General features: G+C 41.7%; 1 protein-coding gene and 1 long non-coding RNA gene across 5 annotated transcripts in view; one reads left to right on the top strand and one right to left on the bottom strand.

Annotated features, from left to right (window-relative positions):
- Positions 1–22,011, top strand: part of TNIK (TRAF2 and NCK interacting kinase) — a 436,634-nt gene that overhangs the window by 339,735 nt on the left and 74,888 nt on the right. For 2 of the 4 annotated variants that reach the window (XM_036754965.1, XM_036754964.1), the window contains exons 16-18: positions 11,231–11,395; positions 14,404–14,643; positions 18,671–18,777. In XM_036754965.1, coding sequence (XP_036610860.1) covers positions 11,231–11,395; positions 14,404–14,643; positions 18,671–18,777 — 512 coding nt within the window. The remainder of the gene's footprint in view (positions 1–11,230; positions 11,396–14,403; positions 14,644–18,670; positions 18,778–22,011) is intronic. The other 2 variants (XM_036754967.1, XM_036754966.1) reach the window with 1 other exon arrangement.
- Positions 14,639–20,357, bottom strand: LOC118846431. Its single transcript, XR_005010192.1, has 3 exons — positions 20,047–20,357; positions 17,255–17,844; positions 14,639–15,345 (listed from the first exon to the last, which is right to left on the bottom strand). It is a non-coding gene; the product is annotated as an uncharacterized LOC118846431 (long non-coding RNA).

The raw sequence follows: 22,011 nt of genomic DNA, 5'->3' as shown, positions 1-22,011 counted from the left end.
CTGTCTCTCTCCCCGCCCCCATCTTCTCTCTCTCCGCTTCTATGGGAAATAGGATCATAGGTCTAGAGCCAGGAACCTCAGTGACTACGTAATCCAACTCTGTTAGTTTACACACAAAAAAACTGAGAGCCCTGGAGGTTCTATGCTTTGCCCCAGATCCCCCAGGTAATAAAGAAGCCTCAGAAGTGAAATCTAAATTCAGATTCTCTAATTTCAGCTCACATTCTTCCCAGCTTCCTACACTCCCCCACAGTAGCCATAATGGTTTAGTTTCTTTTCTTCCTTTCTCTCACCTGCATCCACTATCATGCCTGCCCTGGATTGGAATGAAGAGAGAGGCAGGAACTAGGTATCCCAGGTGCTAATGGTGTCCATAACTACAAGAGAGAAAAGAAGAAAAATCCCAACTTAATCAATCAACAACCACTTTTCAAGCATATTCTATGTGTCAGGCACTTTGGTGGCAGTTGGAAGGGAAAGGACATTTCTGTGGTCCCTTGGCTGAGAGTGTGATTCCTAAATGGCCATTGATTCCTAAAGAACTTTTTAAGTTGTGGCTTACCTGTATGCTATTTTCTTGACTCAGTTTACTTAGTGAAATTTCTGATCCAGGAGCCACTTTGACTTTGCTGGTCCAATTTGATAAGGCACAAAGAGAAGTACATCTCTACATAAAAGGTAGTTAAGGGAAAAATAAAAGTCTGGTCCTTTTTCAATTTCATTGTCCCTGGTCATGCCAACCAGCTGGAGGTACCACTGTTTCTGGACCATGACAGAACTCATAGGATCTTAGGTCTGAAGGTGGAAGGGACCTCAGAGACTCTCTAGTACAACTCCCTCCTTTGACAGATGAGGAAGCTGAGGCCCAGTGAGGTCAAGAGACTTGACTAAAGTCACACGGGTTTCTTGTTCATTATTTCAAGCTCTTTGTGACCCCATTTGGAATTTTCTTGGCAGAGATAATGAAGTGATTTACCATTTCCTTCTCCAGCTCATTTTACAGATGTGGAAACTGAGGCAAACAAGGTTAAGTGACTTGCCCAGGGTCACACAGCTAGTAAGTGTCTGGGGTTGAATTTAAACTCTTCCTGACTCCTGGCCCAACACTCTATCCACTATGGCATCACCTGGGTGCTCTATCTACTGCAACACCTCTCTGCCCCAGACTTCCAAAGCAGGTTTTGAACGCAGCTCCTCTAATTCAAGAGCTAGCGCTCTTTCTACTGTGGCACACTTTCATATTTGTTGAGTTCAGGTGCCGGTATTGCCCACTGAAAGGGAATCACAGCTGGAGGGGTAATTCTGCCTTCTCAGTTGTCACCTTAAGCAATGACTTAAGGCTCTCTCCTGCTCCATCGAGGCCTATTTCATGTCCCCATCTTGGCAGCACATCCTACTTCTCTAGGGAGCAGCAGAATGCTTGGCATACACAAGTGTTGAGTGAGATTATATTTTATGTATTTTTTTACACTCCATCATGTTCTTTCTTTGTGATTTGTGCCTGTCATCTGGCACATCTATTTGGTTTGGCAAGCAGTCACCAGATCTGCTCCAAGATGTCTCTGTATTTCCCACCAGGCCTTTGGAGTTTAATGTTAAGCCCTTATAGTTCCTTTTCCAGTCTTCTGTCTCTCCATTGCTATCTGTTCCTTCCCACCCACCTCCTTCCCCTTTATCTCACTATAGAGGTGGAAGGGGCCATGGTAGTCATCTAGTATAACCCTTTCCTTGTATCTCTTCAGTCCATTTCTAGAATCACTGTATTAGGAGGGCAGAGTTTATAATCTCAAAGAGGATCATAAACATGTCTGAAACGTTCGGAACCGCCGGATATAAGAAACTCTCAAAGTAGAAGGCAAAAGAATCAAAACATATATTTAGGCTCCACAGTAACCAACCCATGAACCAGCAACCCCATTTTGATATATTGATCAAAAGCTTCCAGGCCCAATAAGTACGCCTTGAAAGAGTAACCAGGAGGCTACAGAGAAGCATGATTGCGTAAAGCAAAATCATGCTTCCCCCTCTATGGTAAAAAGATTACCCACTGGCCTGAAGTCTTTGTTCAGCTTCCTCCCGTAGGTCAGCTCTGCTACTGGCAGCTCCTGCTTCGGCTGTGGCTATAGCAATAGCAGCCTCTGGCTCCAACGGGAGCTGCTTTTAACCATCCAGCTTCTGCAGGGGTGTAAGGTACGCCGGGGAAAGCACAGGTTCTTTCAATCTGCTTAAGCAAGGTGAAGGGGTTGACCGGGAAAGCACAGGTTCTTTCCATCAGCTTAAGCAAGGGAAGCAAGGTGAAGGGGCCGACAAGCTTACTTCAGTCCAACATACAAACAGCATTCAGTTCAGGGGAAAAAGCCAAACTAGTCAAGGGCACTTGTTGACTAAGTGCTAAGGAGCCCATTTTTGGTTGCCAATACACTTCTCCACCCCTTGTTATAGGATACATAATCTAATCAGCCATGTATCCTAGAACATACATTGTGATCCAATTACAAAGGAAACTAAAACATATCATTCATAATAAAGCAAAACATATCATTTGGTGACATTCCTAAATATTGGTTTATGATTCAAATGTGATCCACCCCTAGGTGGATAATCTCTTCAATCAATCATCCCAAAAATAATTAATAATTCAAATGTCCACCCCTAGATCCTTGTATCCATTACATAGGATCAATAATATCATAATAAAACAACACAGCAAGGATAACACAAAATAAGTAAACAGAACACTCTCATCATTCCCACCCCCCTTGAACGATTGGGGCTCAAAATCTTGGGGTAAGGGGTGAAGGTCTCATTTTCCATAGCTTCTTCTTGCTGAAATTGGATGTAGAGATGGCCCTGTCCCCAAAAAGTCCCATTCCAGAGGTCAGTTCTTTAACAAGCTGGCAGGAATTCCAAGAATGCTATGTGCTTAGGCAGTCACCAGAAAGTGCAGGGTGCTTAAGCCTAAAGGAAACAAAACTAGCAACAACGTTAGCCAAAACAAAGGACAAAAAGAGTAGACAAGTATGGACTATTATTCTTCAAATAAAATCATCTCAAGTTTGGTTGAGATTTCAGTTATGCAAAGATCCAACATCAGAGCCAAACTCAGGTGGGAAATGTTTCTTTTCAAGAGGAACATAATGAGGAAGCCAAGAGGATCCCACCCTAGATAGAGACTAAGATTGTCCTCTCAGCCTTTCCCCAGATGTACAAGGAAACACAATGGGAAAATTAAACTAAGAGGATCCCATCCTAGATAGAGACTAGGATTGTCCTCCCAGCCTTTCCCCAGATGTACAAGTTTTCATCCGTTAATCACACAAGGTCACCTTCAGTCTGAGTGGCTTGTGGGCTTGCAGGAGCAGTTCTTATTTCCCTATTTCTCGTGTTATCAAGTCCTCTATACATTCTGTATAATTGATTGGTTGGAATTCCATCTATCATTTCAAAACCTACCCCTGCTCTCAATAGAGCAGTAAACATTTCTTTCCTTGTTACTCTCCTTTGGCGCCAAGTTTGCTGGTTATTCACCCTTCTCTCTCGAGGAGATCTATCCCTTCCCCAGTCACCTAAGTCATGTAACTGTAAAATCTTATTTATCACTGTTGTAAGACGGCTCCCTACTTCTCCAAGTAATAAATTCAAAATTAGTTGTTTATAAGCAGGGGGAGCTGTCCTAATTATTAAATTCCTATGAGGCAGTCCCATTGGATCATTGTAATATTTGTCTGCAGTTCCTATCATAATGGCAGTCTTCATTACCTCCTCCTTTAGTCTCATGATACAATCTCTAAGTGAATACCAGGGTCTGTGCTCAGTGGGCCACATAGAATCAGTAGCATATCTCTTATTGCATCCCACAGCGGCTAATGCCAACAGAGTAGTCCTGCTATCACCATCTCCTTGCTGATGATGTTCCCTAAAAGCTTGTTGAACTAGAGGATCATGGCTGATACCTATGAATCTCATACAGTCTGTCCTATCTACTGATATTCCACTGGCACCTTGATCACTGAGTCTTACCATCCAAGATATCAATGGTTCTCCTATTCTTTGGCTGAATCTACTCAAAATATCTGTGACCTCTTGCGGTGAGAAATCTTCCTGAATTTCCCTTGTAAATGAATCTTCACCTCGGGTTTCTGTCTTCCTCCTTTGTATGGGTCGAGCCCTTGTCTGATCATTTAACCATCTCCTATTCTCTGTGTGAGGCACATCCTGAACCCCAGTAGTGTTTTGTGCCTCAGCCCCTAACATTGTCTCATTTTCCCCCCACTCACTTCCTCTGCCACCATGGCTAGGACGAAGCAGGCAGTCAGGCTCTTTCTGGGCTGGGTTGAAATGCACTCTGGGCTTTTTTGGTCTCCTGTTGCTCTTAGCCACATTAATAGAAAAGTTCTCATTTGAGTCAGTTTGGTCTCCTGCTATCTGAGATTCCCCTTCTTGCTGTGGGGTAGGAGTGCCCCCATGTCTTTCACTTAATCTCAATCTTTCGTATACTAGCCGGTAGGCTGATAACACTATCCAGCTTTGCCTAGATAGTGATGCCCCTGACTGAATCCCAACTTCTTGTAAACACTTTTCTAAATCCCTAGGATCTCCTCTCCGTAGCCTTGGTTCCCAGTTTTCACATGGTCCAGATTTTTAGCCAATTCTTTTGCTAGGGAGGAATAAAATGGATCCTCCCATCCTGGGATATTCATCTCTTCCTCTGGAATTGTTCTGCTTCTAAATAGAGATCTTATACCTAGCGATCCCATCCTCGTCGCCAAATGTATTAGGAGGGCAGAGTTTATAATCTCAAAGAGGATCATAAACATGTCTGAAACGTTCGGAACCGCCGGATATAAGAAACTCTCAAAGTAGAAGGCAAAGAATCAAAACATATATTTAGGCTCCACAGTAACCAACCCATGAACCAGCAACCCCATTTTGATATATTGATCAAAAGCTTCCAGGCCCAATAAGTACGCCTTGAAAGAGTAACCAGGAGGCTACAGAGAAGCATGATTGCGTAAAGCAAAATCATGCTTCCCCCTCTATGGTAAAAAGATTACCCACTGGCCTGAAGTCTTTGTTCAGCTTCCTCCCGTAGGTCAGCTCTGCTACTGGCAGCTCCTGCTTCGGCTGTGGCTATAGCAATAGCAGCCTCTGGCTCCAACGGGAGCTGCTTTTAACCATCCAGCTTCTGCGGGGGTGTAAGGTACGCCGGGGAAAGCACAGGTTCTTTCAATCTGCTTAAGCAAGGTGAAGGGGTTGACCGGGAAAGCACAGGTTCTTTCCATCAGCTTAAGCAAGGGAAGCAAGGTGAAGGGGCCGACAAGCTTACTTCAGTCCAACATACAAACAGCATTCAGTTCAGGGGAAAAAGCCAAACTAGTCAAGGGCACTTGTTGACTAAGTGCTAAGGAGCCCATTTTTGGTTGCCAATACAATCACTTATGTGGTACAGTGGCTGGACAGCAAGACTGTAAAGCCCTGGCTAAGTCACTGAATCTCTGTCTGCTTCAATTTCCTTCACTGTAATATGTGGATAATAACAACATCTATCCTACTTGGGTTACTGTGAGAATCAGATGAGATATGTGTAACGCACTTAGCTCAATGCCTGACACATAGTAGGTAATCAATAAATGCTTGTTTTCTTCTCCTCTTCTGTCTTCTAGCTCAGTCCCATTTCTTTCTCCTTTTAGGTTCTAAAAGTCTCTGTTGGGGTTTTATGTGGCATTTGGAGCGCCATCCATGTGGCACAGGTTTCACACTCATTCACAAAGATCAGCAAAGTATTGGGGCGGGGAGAACACTGGCTTTGGAGCCCAAGATCTGAGGTCAGACCCCAGTTCTGCCCTTTAATCTCTGGGTGAGCTTAGGTAAGGCACTCTGAGCCTCAGTGTTACTCATCTGTAGTATGGGGACATTGGGTTAGGTGACTTAAAGTCATCGATGACCCTCTCTATATTCAAAGGGAAGAGACCCCTAGTGGCCATTCTTCCTAGGCCAGGGCATCTTAACTTTTTTGGTATCATAGACCTCTTTGGCAGTCAGTCTGGTGAAGCCTGTGGACCCCTCCTCAGGATGATGTTTATAAATACATAAAATAAAATGCTTAGGATTTCAAAGGAAACCAATTCTTCTGAAATATAGTTTTTATTTTTATATTTTTAAAACAAAGTTCATGGACCCCAGACTAAGAGCCTCTGATATTCCAGCTTCCTCTTTTTCCACTTGAGGAAACTGATGCCTATGGAAATTGAGTGACTGGTCTATGATGATAGAAGTATCGGGCATGATTCAAACCCAGGACTCTGACTCTAGGCTCAATAGACTTTCTACTGAACCACCTAGGGCTACTTAGCCCTCAGTTTACTAATGGTTGGTCCAAGCTGCCTTTGCTCCTACAGCCTTTGTTTGACCTCTGTGCTTCTCAATAATCAGTCACCTAGCTTTAAGCTGTATGTTTCATTCCTGGTCCATACTTATAGAACCATTGGTTTGGACCAGGCCTCAGGAAATCTTTTGGTTTAAACCCTGATTCTCAAGTAAACTTACGTTTGAATTGTCCCAAACTGATAAAGAGTCTATTGTTTTTGAAGACCTTTCCAGGGGAATAGAGTACACAGCCTTCCTCTGTAATCATCTGCTGAGTTGGTTTTGCCAAAAGACAGGATGTGACTCATGTCATTATGTGGCAAGTGAGCCCTGGGTCAGAGCATCTTGAGAAGGCTCAGAGCTATTCTCAGCCTCTTATTTCTTTCTCCTATATTGCCTTCAAGCCCCAGAGCTGAACAGCTGTTTTGAAAGAAGTGTGTTAGAAGAAGAAAGAATTAAGCAACAATTTGTCTTTAGTTGGATTCTGGCAGTTTTGCTATCAGCATTGGAGTTACTGCTCATACCCCACCATGTTCCATGCTTTTGCCTTTTCATGGGCGTAGACCTCACCCCTTCAGAGCTGATCAAAAGCTCCCCAAAAGGGTTTTGTTTAGATTTCATGTTAGAAATCATGTGGTGCAAAGAAAAGCTGGCTTTCAAATGGAAATAAATCAATTCTTCTTAATCTCTTCTTCACTTTTCCATTCATCTAAAGGAGCTTTCTCCCCTTCACTGATACCATCCCATATAATGGAGAGAACATTGTGGCTGGCCCTTGGTCAGCTTGCTTCTAACACTAGCTGAAAGAGTCTTTTTTATTTTTTCTGTTTTTCCCTATCCTTTTGCAGCAAATAGTTGGTAGTGAGGCTTGGATCATAGGCAGACTTTTTTCAAACTCCTTGGAGGCAGATAGAAATAAGCCTGGATGATATCCCAGTTTCTATTCATACATCTCCCCATTTTGAAGAAAACTTTCTACCTTCTATCTTTCCATATTCATCTTCCTTTTCTCCTCTGAGATGAATGGAGTGATCTTTGGTGATGTGAGAGGATAGGCCTCTGCCCAGTGATGATAGCAACAGTTGAGCCAGAGGACCTGATTGTCTCATTAATCAACCTGGGAGATTTTGTTATTAGAAAAAGCACCACCAGGGTGGCTCTTGATTTCTTTACTCTAGGCCTGAACAAAATTGCATTAGTCAAGTAACACTTGAGGTGGTATTATTTTCCCTTAATTCATCAGGATCAGGTTTTCAATGACACTTCTTCCACATTCCCCAGCTACTTTTTACCATCTCTGTCCAGCGGTCAAATTTTATGCTTGTTGCTACTCCAGGTCATTGGCTGGAAGAAATGCCCAGCATGCTCATAGATTTAGAGCTAGAAGAAAATTTAGGGACTGTGTAGCTTAACACCTTTATTTTATAGATGGGGAAACTGAAGTGACTTGTTCAAAGTCACACAGAGGTAGTAAGTGACCAAGATGAAATTTGAACTCAGATCCTCTAAACACTAAATCTAGTCCTCTTTCCACTTCCCCCAGAAAATGTCCAACCAAGAAATCTTCAGAACTCAGTGTCTAGGGACTGGACATTGTGAAGCACAATGCCCAGGTTGAAGAGCTGATGGAATCTTTATGTGAATTTCAGGATGGTACAAATGGAAATGTACCAGGAGGTCTAGGCTGCTAAATTATCTGGTGGAAGACAAAAGAGGATTTCATTCACGTATCTGAATCTTTTTTAATTCCAAACCAGGACTCTATTTTTTAACAGTTGTAATTAACTTTCCACCCAAGTCAACATCAGTGCCACATCCTCCCTCTTTGCTTTGTTCCTTTCTAACAAAAGCTTTAGTATGTTGTGGTTCTGTCAGAGGTAAGGACAGTTCCCTTGCTGGGATAACATTGAGTAGTTTTGCAAGTGGTATTTTCTGTAACTCTTTCTGCTTTTCATAAAGTGGACTCTTTTGGGGCAAGCTTTTCTTCCACTGGCTTTTCTTTCTCTTAGAGTGCTTTCTAAACTGCCATATGTGTATTTTCAAGTACAAGACAATTATGTGACTAAGCTAAAGGTTTATCTGGATTTAAGAAAATCGCTAGGATCTCAGTGGTTCAAGCATTCCATATACTAAAACTGTAACTATAGTGGATCTGGGTACAAGCTTCATTTCCCCTGAAATCCTCCAAGCTCCACCCTGTGTCACCTTCCCCCAATATGCACTGCATAATTGCCTCTCCAACCTCCCCTGGCAGTGGCCTCCTCAGCACCAGCTTGGGGTGTCCCAGAAATCTGCCTTCTCCTACCCAGGAAGTAGTATCCCAAGATTGCTTCCTTCACAGTGAATTGTTTCTCAGGAACTCTCTCCCCCGCAAATTTCCAGTTACCCCAGGTGTCAGAATTGTAAGTTACAGCTTAGTTGGACACATTGGTCTTATAAAAATACAGGTATACATGTGGTATTTGGAGAAGTAATATTGGGCATGGTTGGGTCTTGCTTTATTTGCTGCTGCCTTTGCAAGATGTTCTCACTTTTACTTCTTATCCTGCAGCTAGCATTGTCTTGGTGATCCATGTAATAGCCAATGGTTCTTTGCTTTGTAACCTGCTGCAAGAAAAGGGGAGAGGGGAACATTCTGGTTTAAAATTGTAACCTGTTTCCATTAGCTGTGTTTGGATATGTGGTACAATTCTAGGAGAAATGGACTATTGTGACAAATGGCCTCAATGTTCTGCATGTACCTTGTACATATATGTATGTACTGTATATACCTTGCACAGCCATGGGAGTCTGGAGAGAGGGCAGTTTAAATTACTACCCTTCTCCCCAGGTTAAACTTCAAGGAACAGTTTCCTGTTCTGTAGCGTATCTTACAATGGGGTTTTCAAAAAATCTGCCACAACACCAAGGGGTTCATCTAGGTGTGCCACAGTACATGCTCTTGCAACCCCAATACACTTTTGTGAGTCTCATAGTAGCCTGCACTTCCTGACAACAAAGAATTCCGTGAGCAAAAAAAGGGGGGGCAGCTAGGTGGCAAAGTGGATAGAGCTTTGGGCTTGGAACCAGAAAGATTCATTTTCATGAGTTCAAATCCAGCCTCAGACACTTACTAGCTGTGTGATGCTGGGCAAGTCACCCTATTTGCCTCAGTTCCCTCATCTGTAAAAATGAGCTAGGAAGTAAATGTCAAACCATTCCAGTATCTTTGCCAAAAAACCCAAATGGGTCACAAAGAGTTGGACATGACTGAATTCAATAACAACATCAGCAAAAAAAAATTGAGAGCTATTGTTGTGACTTGTTAACATGCTTCAAAGTAATAATGACAATTCACACGTGTATATCAAATATCAGTGTCTAGGTGATGATTTCTTCAGAGAAACAGCTTGTCTCCAGAGTGACTCATATGAAACAAATAGACTATCTGATTGGTTAATTCACATCTGCCAAGAGGACAAATTGGAAATCCAAGCAACCAGCATTTATTAAGTGCCTACTGTGTGCCAGACACTGTGAAAACAAAGACAGAAATGATTAAACTCTGCCCCCACGAAGCCTATGGTCTACTAGAAGTGAAAACATGTCCACATAAAGTTTTGAGCTTATGTTGCCTTAAAAATAATTAGAAGAACACAAAAATTGATGTTATCTCAATGTGCATTAAATGGTAGGCAATCTTTTTTCTAATGCACACAAAAATATTGACTTAGCCATGTGGGGTGAAGACTAATATTGAAAGATTTAGAAAATGGACAGCGACTGCTAGGTGTACTTGGAAGAGAGAGAAGTAGACCTGCAAATACGCTGAATGACCAGAGTTGGAGTCAAAGTCCCAGGCTTTTCTTTCTTGGAAAAGAATGTCATTCAAGCTGCCTCTAATCTTGCCTCATGTTGTGCATTCTGGCTGTCCCTTTACATTTCCCTTAAGAACTGATCTTCATGGGATTGGTGAGTGAAGGGCAGGTGCTAACGGCCAAGTTTCACTAAGACAAAGGTCAGTCATTGGTGCCATAGTGCTTCCATGTCAATCAATAAGCATTCATTAAGCACCTACTATTTGCAAGCCACTGTGCCAGGCACTGGGTATACAAAGACAAAAATGAAAGCATCCCTGACCCCAGGGAGCTCCCCTGTATGCCTGGTCCTCTCTAATGATTCCAGTCCCTTCTGGTTGGGAAGGAGTAGACTGGTGGTAATACAGAGAGTATATGTGATTGGCAATCATAGATAGATGTAAAATAGGCCAAGAAAAGAATGGGAGGAAGAGAATACTAACACCTAGGGAGTTCAGGAAAGGCTTCCAAATAAGAAGTGAGTGAAGGAAGCCAGGGATTCTAGGAGGTAGACATAATGAGGCCATATGTTCTGGGTGCTGAATACAGTCACTTCACAAACTTCTGATGAAAAAACAGCTGAGACTAACTGGACCTCCATAATCAATCATTCTTTATGTAAAATCATATCCGGGATTCATATGGGAGCTGGAAAGGAACTTTGGAATTGTTGAGTTCAATCAGCTCATTTTTCTGATTAGGAAACTGAGTCCCAAAGACCTGAAGTGACTCAAGATTATGCAAGTAGTAAGGTGTAGAGCTGAAATTTGAACTCAGGTCCCCTGATTCCTAATTTAGCCCTCTTTCCACTGTACCATGAAGATCAGGGAGACCCAGGTAAGGTGATGGCATTTATTCTGTTGACATTTGCCCCAATTCAAAAGACTATTTTGGTGTTAATTGGGTGTAGAAATCTGGAGCCTTCTAAATGGGCTTGATCCCAAAGACCCCCAAATGGCTGTGCAAGTGATTACAGTATACATGAAATACCGATGGGTATTCACGGTGTCTCTTTTGATTGCTCATAGGTGGAAGAACGTTCTAGACTCAACCGGCAGAGCTCCCCCGCCATGCCACACAAGGTTGCTAACCGGATATCTGACCCCAATCTGCCCCCTCGATCTGAGTCTTTTAGTATTAGTGGGGTGCAGCCTGCTCGGACACCACCCATGCTTAGACCAGTGGATGCCCAGGTATGGAAGCTCCTGAATCTGACCCTGGAGATCACCTAGACTCACACCCATTCTACAGATGGAGAAAGTGAGGCCCAGAGAGATTACAGAATTTGTTCTTAGCAAAGCTGTAATTTGAACCCAAGTCTTCTACTACAAATCCACCATTCTTTCTCTTCCAACATTCATCTAGCCCCTGGACCCCTAACAGATCTCAGGACAAAAAGATCATCAGAACCCGATTACTTGTGTGTGTGTGTGTATGTGTGTGTGTGTATATGTGTTTGTATTGTATATCCATTCATGGTCTTAACCTGTAATTTCACTGGCACAGAGAACTTCCATTGTGGAAACTCCCTCCACCAATGCAGAGTTGCAACCTATACTCTTAGAGAGTTTCTTGAGGGGTATGGAGACATTAAGTAGCTTGCCTGGAGTTACACAGTCAATAGCTGCAGAGACCATGCTTGAACTCAGCTCCTCCTTACTCTGATGCTGATTCTCCGATTACCACCATTCAAATCATGACTGGTCACATAATCCACACCCCAAAAATGTCTTGAGGAAACCATAAGAAAGATAGTGTTTGTGGCTGGCTTCCAGTGCTAGGGTTAAGCAACACCATGGCACTTGAAGATGGAAGAAGAGTTGGGGTGGATGCCCTACCTAGATGTGTTCATTTTAAATAAGGAAGGAGAGAGGTCCCCTCTGGTGCCCGATAGCAATTTCATTCCTCTTGGGGCCAGCATTTACTTTGCACCTTATCAGAAGTTAAAGACATCTGACTTTGCATATGGCAACATATATTGTCTTTAAATGTGGAATCCAAAGAGCCCTAGCTGCTACTCACTACCTCAATGGCATTGGGTAAGCCCCTTGAACCTCGCTTATGCCTGATTTCTCTCATCTGTAAAATAAGGGCTCTGCCCTCAATATTTTCTCAAATCCCTTCTTGCTCTCACCATCTGTATTCTGGAGCACTGGAGCACTGGGAAGGGAACATAACCAGGAAGACAAAATTAGGATGGTTGGGTCTTCTGTATTCTTCACTCTTTCTTAGTCATGGTATAAGAAGTGCGAAGAGACACTTTCCAGAGAGAGTTTAGGACTTTTAACCATGAACTTTTTAAAATAAAACTTTCAAGAAAAAATAAAGGAAATAGCACTACTCACCCAAAATATGTGAGATTTCTTCCAGATAGCCTCAAATAAGTAAAAATTTCTACCAAATACTTTGCAGAAGAGTTGCCAGCCAATGAACGTCTGACTGATTTGGCTAGTGCTTTCTTGTGGAAATTGGGTGCTGTTCATTAATATGTCAGGCTTTTGGAGTTTGAGTTTCATTAACTCTTTCTTTAAGAGGTGTTACAGTGTCATGAACAGAGTTGGCCTCAGAGTCAAGAAGACCTGAGTTCAAATCCTTGCCCTGTGATCCAGGGCAAGACATCATCTCTCAGGGCCCCAGGAAATTCTCTAAGGCTACAAGTTACAGAGTAGATACTAGTAGAAACTTCTCACCAGAGTGAATGAAATCACAAGTCCACTAAAAGCAAATAGCCCTGCTCCCTTGAGGTCATCTCTGGAGTAGGTTCTCATATTTGGATGGGAGCTTGGAAGGACAGGAGAGAAATCAATTGCTTTGGGAATACATTCTCTTGTAATTAATAGGGACCAGGCTTTTTCAAGACCAGTGCATAAGATCACTTTCTCGTGATTCCTTTCAATTGTCTCCCATCACCTACTTCTAGTAAGATTGTGCTGTATTGGGAGCTCAGGCCAGAGCTTCTCTTTCTTACCCCTAGCTTTACCTCCATAATATCATGGTTCCACTTAAGAGAAGCAAACTCCTTGGCAATTGCTCTGCTAATGATAGAAATAGGCAGGGAACACATCAATAAAACATTTAAACACATGGAGAAGAAAACTAAGACATTTAATAAAAACAGGGACAAATAAGGCAACTCTGCTACTATCTTGTTAAATTTAATAGACATTTTAAAAAAATAAACCGAGTAAAAGAAGTTTGCAGCTTTATAAACAATAAACTTTTTCTTCTTTGTATATTGAAAAGCTTTATTATTAAGTCCACATTAAAAAGAATTTTTAAAAATACATTCCCAAATATGACAACTTTAAGAGAATCAGCATTTTAAAAAGATGTCAGAGATTTTCTCTTTTCTAAAATTGGAGTGGGCAGAGAAGCTTTCTCCCTTTGTTTAAAGATGAGTTGGTATGTTGGGGTCTGCTTGGCAGGAGGAACAGTTTGTTTTGTTACTTGAGATGTCTTTTGGAATTATTCATTGAACGATTAATACACTGATTGAGACTTCACTCTGTCCAGTGGTACTCTTTGAAATTTATTTTCTGACTTGGGATGAATGCCATCTCAAACTGTTCAGCAAATGAACTTAGGTCTCAGAATTCCAGACTGGAGGTCAGATTCAGCCTGCTGGTGCCAAAAGTTTTCTTCATCCTTAGTGGCTATCCTGAGATGGCCCTATGGCCTCTCTAAGTTTCCAGGCCTCTGAAAAACAGCATCCAACCAGAATTTGCAATTGTCCATACGGAAGGATGCAGGTCAGTTGCTAGGAGACACATAGCATTATAGGTGTCAGCTGTGTACTGAAACACTAGTTTATTTTTTCAGATTTTCTTTTATTTTTTTCTTTAATGACTTCTTAGCATTAATGGACAACCTATTTAACCTTCCTGTGCCTTACTTTACCTATCAGTGGTTCAAGGATGAAGACAGCTACATGATTGAACATATATATGTGTATGTGTGCATGCGTGCACACACACACACAGAGTATGTCTGTGCATCAAACACATTTGCCCCATTGAGCACCTACACATACTTCTAGATCTTGGCTTGAGAACTTTTTAAGAATGAAAAGCCATAAATAGAAGGGATACATATAATTCAATCCATACATCAGGATTTTTCCCCCTTTAGTTTAGTTTCAACATCTAGCTGATTATTTTTTCCCCTCCTAATACTGATGCTCTCATTTTGGCTTAATGCTTAGATTCCACATCTGGTAACGGTGAAATCCCAAGGACCCTCCCTCTCTGCCTCTCAGTCAGTGCATGAACAGCCCACAAAGGGGATAGCAGGGTTCCAGGAGGCTCTGACGGTGACGTCTCACCGTGCTGAGATGCCACGGCAGAACTCGGATCCCACCTCTGAAAACCCTCCTCTCCCCCCTCGCATTGAAAAGTTTGACCGAAGCTCTTGGTTACGGCAGGAGGAAGACATTCCACCAAAGGTAACACCACTCAGGTGTTTGGGTTTTGGGCTTTTTTTGTTTTGCTTATTTTATGGGGTTTTTTTAGACTACTTCTACTAACATCCAAAATTTAAAAGAGCTAGTCTTGGAGTTATATTGACAAGGAATTTAACTATTACAAAATGTCCTTCATCATTCATATTCCTCATTGTTCCTCTAAACAAGCCTATAAGGTAGGCTGTTTCCTGTCTTTTTTTCACAAAGCAAAAAACTGAGGCACAGAGAGTTTGAATGACTTATCAGCACCTGCTCAGGGTTAGGAGCCCGAGCCTCTGGTTCTCCAAACCATTGCATACATTTTCATAAGAAGACATTAAGTAGTCGACCTCTTGATTGTCAACTAAGTCTGTGTTTTACATGACATAAGAGCACCCAAAGGAAAAGTGTCACATTCACTCAGTCGTCTACATCTTTTGTCAGTGGAAAGGCAAACATCCAGATGTTTCTGAGGATACAGTCATCCTGCTTTGGCCAGCCTTCTTAGACACAGGGTGTAAGCCAAATTTGTTTGATTCTCTTTTGTATGTCTTGGGAGCCAGTTTGAGGTCAAGTTTGGTCAACACTGGAGCTTATGGTTCTGATACAATAACCAGATATGATGAATGCCTAGAACAGTTCACAGTGTGGGTCATCTTTACCGTTGGTTAGGAAACATCCCAGGGAGAGAAAATGAGAAGGAGTCTGAAAAAAAGACAAACTGTGAAAGGCTACAAAATACTTTGTAAATGACCGTATCTAATACCTCTTAATGTGACACAGTGTTTTATAGTGGCTAAGGCATCAGCCTCAGAGTCAAAAACCCTGCCTCTGATACAAATGAGCTGTGCGACTACAGGCAAGTAAGTTAATTAATCTGGCAACTAAAAGTTACACACCAATTACTATGGCCAGTATATATGATGGAGGGAGTTTCCACAGTGGGCATTCCATTACACCAATGAAATCACAGATCCAGACACCTCACCCGAGCCCTCCCAACCCCCGCCCTCTGTCTCTGTCTCTCTGTCTCTATCTCTCTGTCTGTCTTTGTCTGTCTGTCTTTGTCTGTCTGTCTGTCTCTCTCTGTCTCTGTCTCTGCCTCTCTTTCTCTCTATCTCTCTCTCTGTCTCTCTCTGTCTCTCTGTCTCTCTGTCTCTGTCTCTCTCTCTCTCTCTCTCTCTCTCTCTCTCTCTCTCTCTCGCACACACACACCCTTCTTCCCCCCCAAAAGAGATATTAGGAGAACCAAGAATAGTTCAAGCTTTCATCTGAACATTTGGTTTAGACAATCACAGATTACAGACTAGAAGCGACCTTTGAGGCCATCAATTTTTCTGAGGAAACAGATACAGAGAGGTTAAGGGACTTTCCCAGAGTCATATGAGGTGAGATATAAACCCATGCGTTTCTGAGTCCAAGTCCAGAAGTGTATACAATTTGTGATTTTGTGTGGTACTTAAACCATGAATTTCTCCCAGAGACCAAAGCTGACTGTACTCCATTGTAAACTTGTCTTACTTTCTCAATCCTCCCAATGCCTCATATCAGTTCTCCACTAAAGCAGCTAGCAAGTCCAGGTTTCTAAGTTGGTAAGAGTAGAGATGGGCAGGAATGTGTTTCTTTTGGTTTAGTTAGAGAACAGAGAAGCTGACCAGGAAGGACAGGTATGGCATAAAGTGAAAATGGCATAATGGTGGCAGCAAGCCAGTGGTAGTGTAAATGAGAAACAGCATGGCAAAGTAGATTAAAAGCTAGCATTAAAGTCCAGAAAACCCAGGTTCAAGTCCCAACTCTGACACATACTGGCTACGTACCCCTGGGCAACTTACTTCCCCTTAAGTCATGCTCACAAGCACTTATCAAGAGCCTACTCTGCACCAGCTGCTGTACTAGGGATACAAAGGAATACTAGGGATACAGAGAAAGGCAAAAACAGCTCCTGCCCTCAAGGGGCTCACAGTCTAATGAGGAAGACAATGTGCCAACCATGTGCAAACAACATATATAGAGGCTAACTTGAAAGTACTGTCAGAGAGAAGGCACTAACATCAAGGTGACTCAGGGAAGGCTTCTTGTAGAAGATGGGATTTTAGCTGAGGCTTGAACAAAGCCAAATAGAGGGAAGGGAGAGAGAGAGGTGCAGGCATGGGGAGCAGTTAGTATACATTCATGGAGTTGGGCGATGCAGTGTTTTGTTCAAGGAAGAATGAGGAGGCCGATGTCACTATGTTCATAGACTATGAACGCAGCATAAGGTATAAGAAGATGGAAATGTTAGCACAGGGTAACCTGATGCAGGGCTTTAAAAGCCAAACAGAGGCAACTGAGACTATGCAAAGAAGGGGCTAATCTGCATGAATAAAGGAAATTCCTTACCAGGACTCTCCACACCAAGAAAGATACAGACAGGTCTGGGAGAAGGAAGGAAGAAACAGAAGGAAAGGAAAAGGAAGGAAGGGACAGAAGGAGGGAAGAAGGAAGGAAAGGAAGTAAAAAAAGAAAGGAAAGGAAGGAAAGGAAGAAAAGAAGGAAGCAAAAGAAGGAAGGAAAAGGAGAAAGAGAGAGAGGGAGCATGACATTAGAGACACTGGTTCACATCTCTGATACTTACTTTTAAGACGGGTGTGCCTCACTTTAAGAAAAGGAGCTGTAGGCAAATCTGAACATAAACAACAAACACAGATTATGATTCATTCAATAAATCCTCTTTACAAAAGTATATCCTAAGCTTTCCTCAAATGGCAAATTTCCTTAACGCATTTAAAATAGCTTTTTCCCCCCAGAGTGTTTAGAAACACATCTATTCTATAAATTGAGGTGTATCCACATCTACCTTCTGACCCTTCCCAGGTGAAAAGATAATTTTTCTACCAGCATCATCATGGTGATACCCTGAAGGCTCTTAATTAAAGATATTCCCCTTTATTCATCTATATGAATGCTCTTTTTAATTACATTTCATATTCCAATACCAATTGGCCTCTTAAAACTAAAGCAGGTTTAAAAAAAATTGTGCCTTCAAACTCAATCAGATGTGGAAAATGCCCAAAATGCGCAATTGATGTCAGGAAGCTGGTTTTGCAGTTGGCTCGGTGATTCCGCTGGCTACAGGGCTCCCAGACATGTGGAGTACGACCGGGATTCTGCCCTGATATCCAAGTTTTTTCCTTCATTGTCATTAGTCTCTTATTTGCCCATAGACTGTGGGGAGAGATAGAAATGGGATTCACTTTAATCTGCATAACTTCCTTTTGCTGCTTCCTTGGCTCTCTGCTGAGGCAGTGCTTCTCCTTGTCCCTTTGTGCCACCCCACCCCAACCAAACTATCACAGCAAGATCAGCAAAATTGAGCACCCATTCTGTCAGCATGTTTACCCATTCTTGCCAGTACTAGGATTAAATTGAATTTACACATTCTCAGTCTAGTGCACAATGATTCAGACCATTTTCATTTCTCTGTCTGTCTCTGTCTGTCTCTGTCTTTCTGTCTCCCAAATTTAGATCTATTCCCCTAAAAGGTGGAGTAGTTTTAGATTTCACTCAAGGAATTGGATGTTGGACAATGGGAAGAAGGGTAATTCTGCCCTGTAATAGATATTCCTTATAACTTTAAGGGGGAAATTTATATTTATATCTACAGATATTTATCATTTATCTATATCTCCATCTCTATAGATAGATAGATGTCTACATATCTATACCTACATCTATATAGATATGGATATGTAAGTATTTCTATAGATATTTATATATCTATATATAGCTTTACATAGCTCTGTCTATATAAATATATATCTATATCTATAGATATCTATATATCTATATCCGCATCAATATAGATTTGCATATATTGATGGATGGATGTGGATATAGAGATAGATAGATAGATAGATAGATAGATAGATAGATAGATAGATAGATGTGGATATAGATAGATATATCTTAGAAAGGAGTGGAATGTGGACTAGGGAGATTTGTTTGTAATTACCCCTCCTCAACATCTGGAGACATTCTGATTTTCTTCCAGGTGCCTCAACGAACAACTTCCATATCACCAGCGTTAGCCAGGAAGAACTCCCCTGGCAATGGAAATGCACTGGGACCCAGACTTGGATCGCAGCCTATCCGAGCAAGGTAAGGCAATCAGATTAGAAGACTACAGAAAATGCTACCTCCAGCCTAGTCCTTGTTTCTTTCCCCAATACCTTCGTCACTATCTTTATGAATTCCTCTGTATTCTGGGGCCCCATCTGTACTGCAAGCTCTCTACAAGTGAAAAGGTGCCTTCTCTTTCTTTCACAGACTTCAGTAGTGCTTTGTATACAGGAGGTACCCAATTACCTTAGTTTTGACTGAACTATCCATGATAGAATAATAGAAGTCAAACCCAAAGTGAAATGATTAGAGCTATGTTAGGATGCTCTCAAACCTGACTTCAATGACCAATTAGGCAATGAGGAAGAAGTAGTTATACTGATCAGTGGCTTGCTCCACTTATGCTTGGGAGTCATTGAAATGCTTAAGATTAGGAAATTGAAAATAACTTAAAGATCATCTAGCCAATGAGTTCTTAACCTGAGATCTGAAAACTTTTAAAATATATAATTTTGATGACTATATTTCCATATAATTGGTTTATTTTCTCATCCCATGCATTTCATTCATTTAAAAATATTCTGAGGAGGGATCCATGGGTTTTATCATACTGCCAAAGGGGTCCTTGAAATAAAAGAGGTTATCCAATCCAACCCCCTCATTTTTACAGATGGGAAACTGAGCCCTAGAGAGGTGAAATGATTTGTCCAGTCACAAAGTCCATAGCAGAGTCAGCGTTAAAACCCAAATCTTCCAAATCCAGATCCTATATGCGTCCCACTTCACAATATGCCTCTCCAATTAAAGTAAATGCAGAAGAAATAATTAAATATTAATCAGCTTTAATCACACCTTGAGGACAGGAACTTTTTTTTTCTGGAGTTCACATTCTGATTGGGGAAGACAAGACGCAGATAATTATGTTCATACAAAACAGATATGGGATAAATGGAAGGTAATCTCAGAGAGAAGATACTAGCAGTGAGGGAGGACACAGAAAGGCCTCTTCTAGAAGGTGGGATTTGAGCTGAATCTTGAATGAGGCATGGTCTAGAATCAGGGTTCATAACCCTTTTTTGTCACTCACCTTTGACCGTTAAATACATGAAATGAAATACATAGGATTACAAAGGATATCAATTATATAGAAATACAGTTATCAGAATACTAAAAAAACAAAACAGATACCAAGTTAAGAACCCTTGATCTAGAAAGATGAGTGTAAATGGGCAGTTTCATTCTCCCCAATTGACTGTAGTAGTGGAAGGAAACTGACTCTTAAGAGAAAATCCTAGGGATAAATGTTACCATTATTTGTGTATCTCCTTAAAATATGGAATACTTCTGATCATAAAGGCTGAGGTTTCCTCTCTGCATGAGCAGCCTTAGGAGGTGGTCGGTTCATAAATAAGATGGAGCTGTACACAGAGGCGTTAATCTCGGAAGCTCAGAACACTAGCACATTCTGAACAGTGTTAGCCACTGCAGTCGACTTTCAATGAGTCATTTTCTGCTAGCTCCTGGTGAAATTCATTGCAGTTCTGATGTTGCTGAGCAGCACCATGTAGGACAATGCAGGGGAGGGCTGGAGCTGAACTTGACCATGAAGCCAAAGGAATGTTGATATTGCAAACAGGAACTTTATCACTCTCTCTGTTTAGGCACTGATAAGTCAGTAATTATCCCTATGTCTTGCTCTTTTGAACCTTGTCCCCAGGGCACTCTTGCTTAGCCAGTTAACTTAGAATATTAGAAACATGGTCCAAGGATGTTGTAATCTCAGGGGTTTTTTTCTTTAATAACATAAAAGGATACAGACATTTAGGCAATCATATGAACAGTAGTTTTTTTTTAAAAAAATCATCGATTTAGTGCTTGCTTGTGTATAGAATACCTTGCTGACTCTTGGAGAGACAAAAGGGAAAAATGACACAGTTCCTGCTCTCCATATTCTTACAATCTAATACAACCTTCAGTTCCAATTCAGTGACATCCTGAGAACTAAGGAAGGGCTTAAATCATCTTTCTATTCTGGGTCCAACAACCCTGGACTAAGATTCAGAAAATGTGAACTTGACACAAGCTGTCTGACGCTGGGCAAGTCACTTGACCCCTTTGTGCCTCAGTTTCCTCATCTGTAAAACAAGGATAACAACACTTGTATTACCTGCCTCACCTGTTCTTTGCATTTCTCTCCCCCAGTTTTATACATGTAGTTTAATTACTGTTACAATTGGTAAACTTTAGAAAACTATATACAAATGAGTAATTTTTTCCTAATTTACTTCTAGCAGAGTTCTTTTTTTTCAGTCAGATTTTTCAGTGTCTGTTGGGACATTCCAGGGTTTTGGAGAATGCTGTGGGTCCTGGTTAGGGGAAAAGTTGGTTGTATCCTCCCTCCATGATCAGCTGCCTCCCTCAGGAGTGGCAGGCAGGGATGCTAAGGGAACGGCATAGTAAGTGGATTGGGACCGAAAGAGCTTGGGTTCCAATCCCAGACCTCCTCACCTCTTCCTTGTGTGCCCATGGATGAGTCCTTTCCCTTCTCTGGACTTGAGTGTCCTCCTCAGCAAAATGAAAGGGTTAGACTAACTGATCTTGGAATCTTGGGAATCTTCATACACCGTGGATGGGACTTCCTAAGTTTCAAAGCAGGACTTTTTAGAGTAAGCAGAAGTCCAGCAGGTCACCCCTACATCATGATCCTTGCTGCCAACGATCTTCTGGTGGCCAGCATTTGAGGAGCGTATTAAACTTATGCAGCCATTACTAAATCAAATTGGACTGGAGTCAAATAAGCATTAGGTAATTATAATCGAACTGAATTTATAAAACTGAGAGGAAAAAATGTCAAGGGCAGATACCTATAAGAACCCTTTAGCTCACAGATTTAGAGTTGGAAGGGGTTCTATAGTCACCAAGTTCAACAGAGATGAGGACACTGAGGCTCAGAAAGGAGCATCCAAGTACTGAGTGACAAAAGCTGAGATTTGAACTCAGATATTTTGACTCCAAAGACAGTGCTCTTCTCTATACCAACCACACTGCCCCTCCTTGTGATTCAATCGAGATTGCATATAATTATAGTATACAAGATTACATGATCAAAGCATGCAAGAGGTATAAGATAAAGTTTGCTATGAGGTCCAAGGGGAAAGTTTATTACTTTCAGGGGGGATAAGGGAAGGCTTCAAGGGTAGAAAGGGCAAAGTAATAGTATGTTCAGAAGATAATGTGATGCCAGTGTTGACATTGGGACTGGGAAACACTTTA

Source organism: Trichosurus vulpecula, chromosome 4 (genome assembly GCF_011100635.1).
Source record: "Trichosurus vulpecula isolate mTriVul1 chromosome 4, mTriVul1.pri, whole genome shotgun sequence".
Taxonomy (NCBI): domain Eukaryota; kingdom Metazoa; phylum Chordata; class Mammalia; order Diprotodontia; family Phalangeridae; genus Trichosurus; species Trichosurus vulpecula.
The sequence above is the reverse complement of the archived record's forward strand: the minus strand, read 5'-3'. Positions and strand labels throughout refer to the sequence as shown.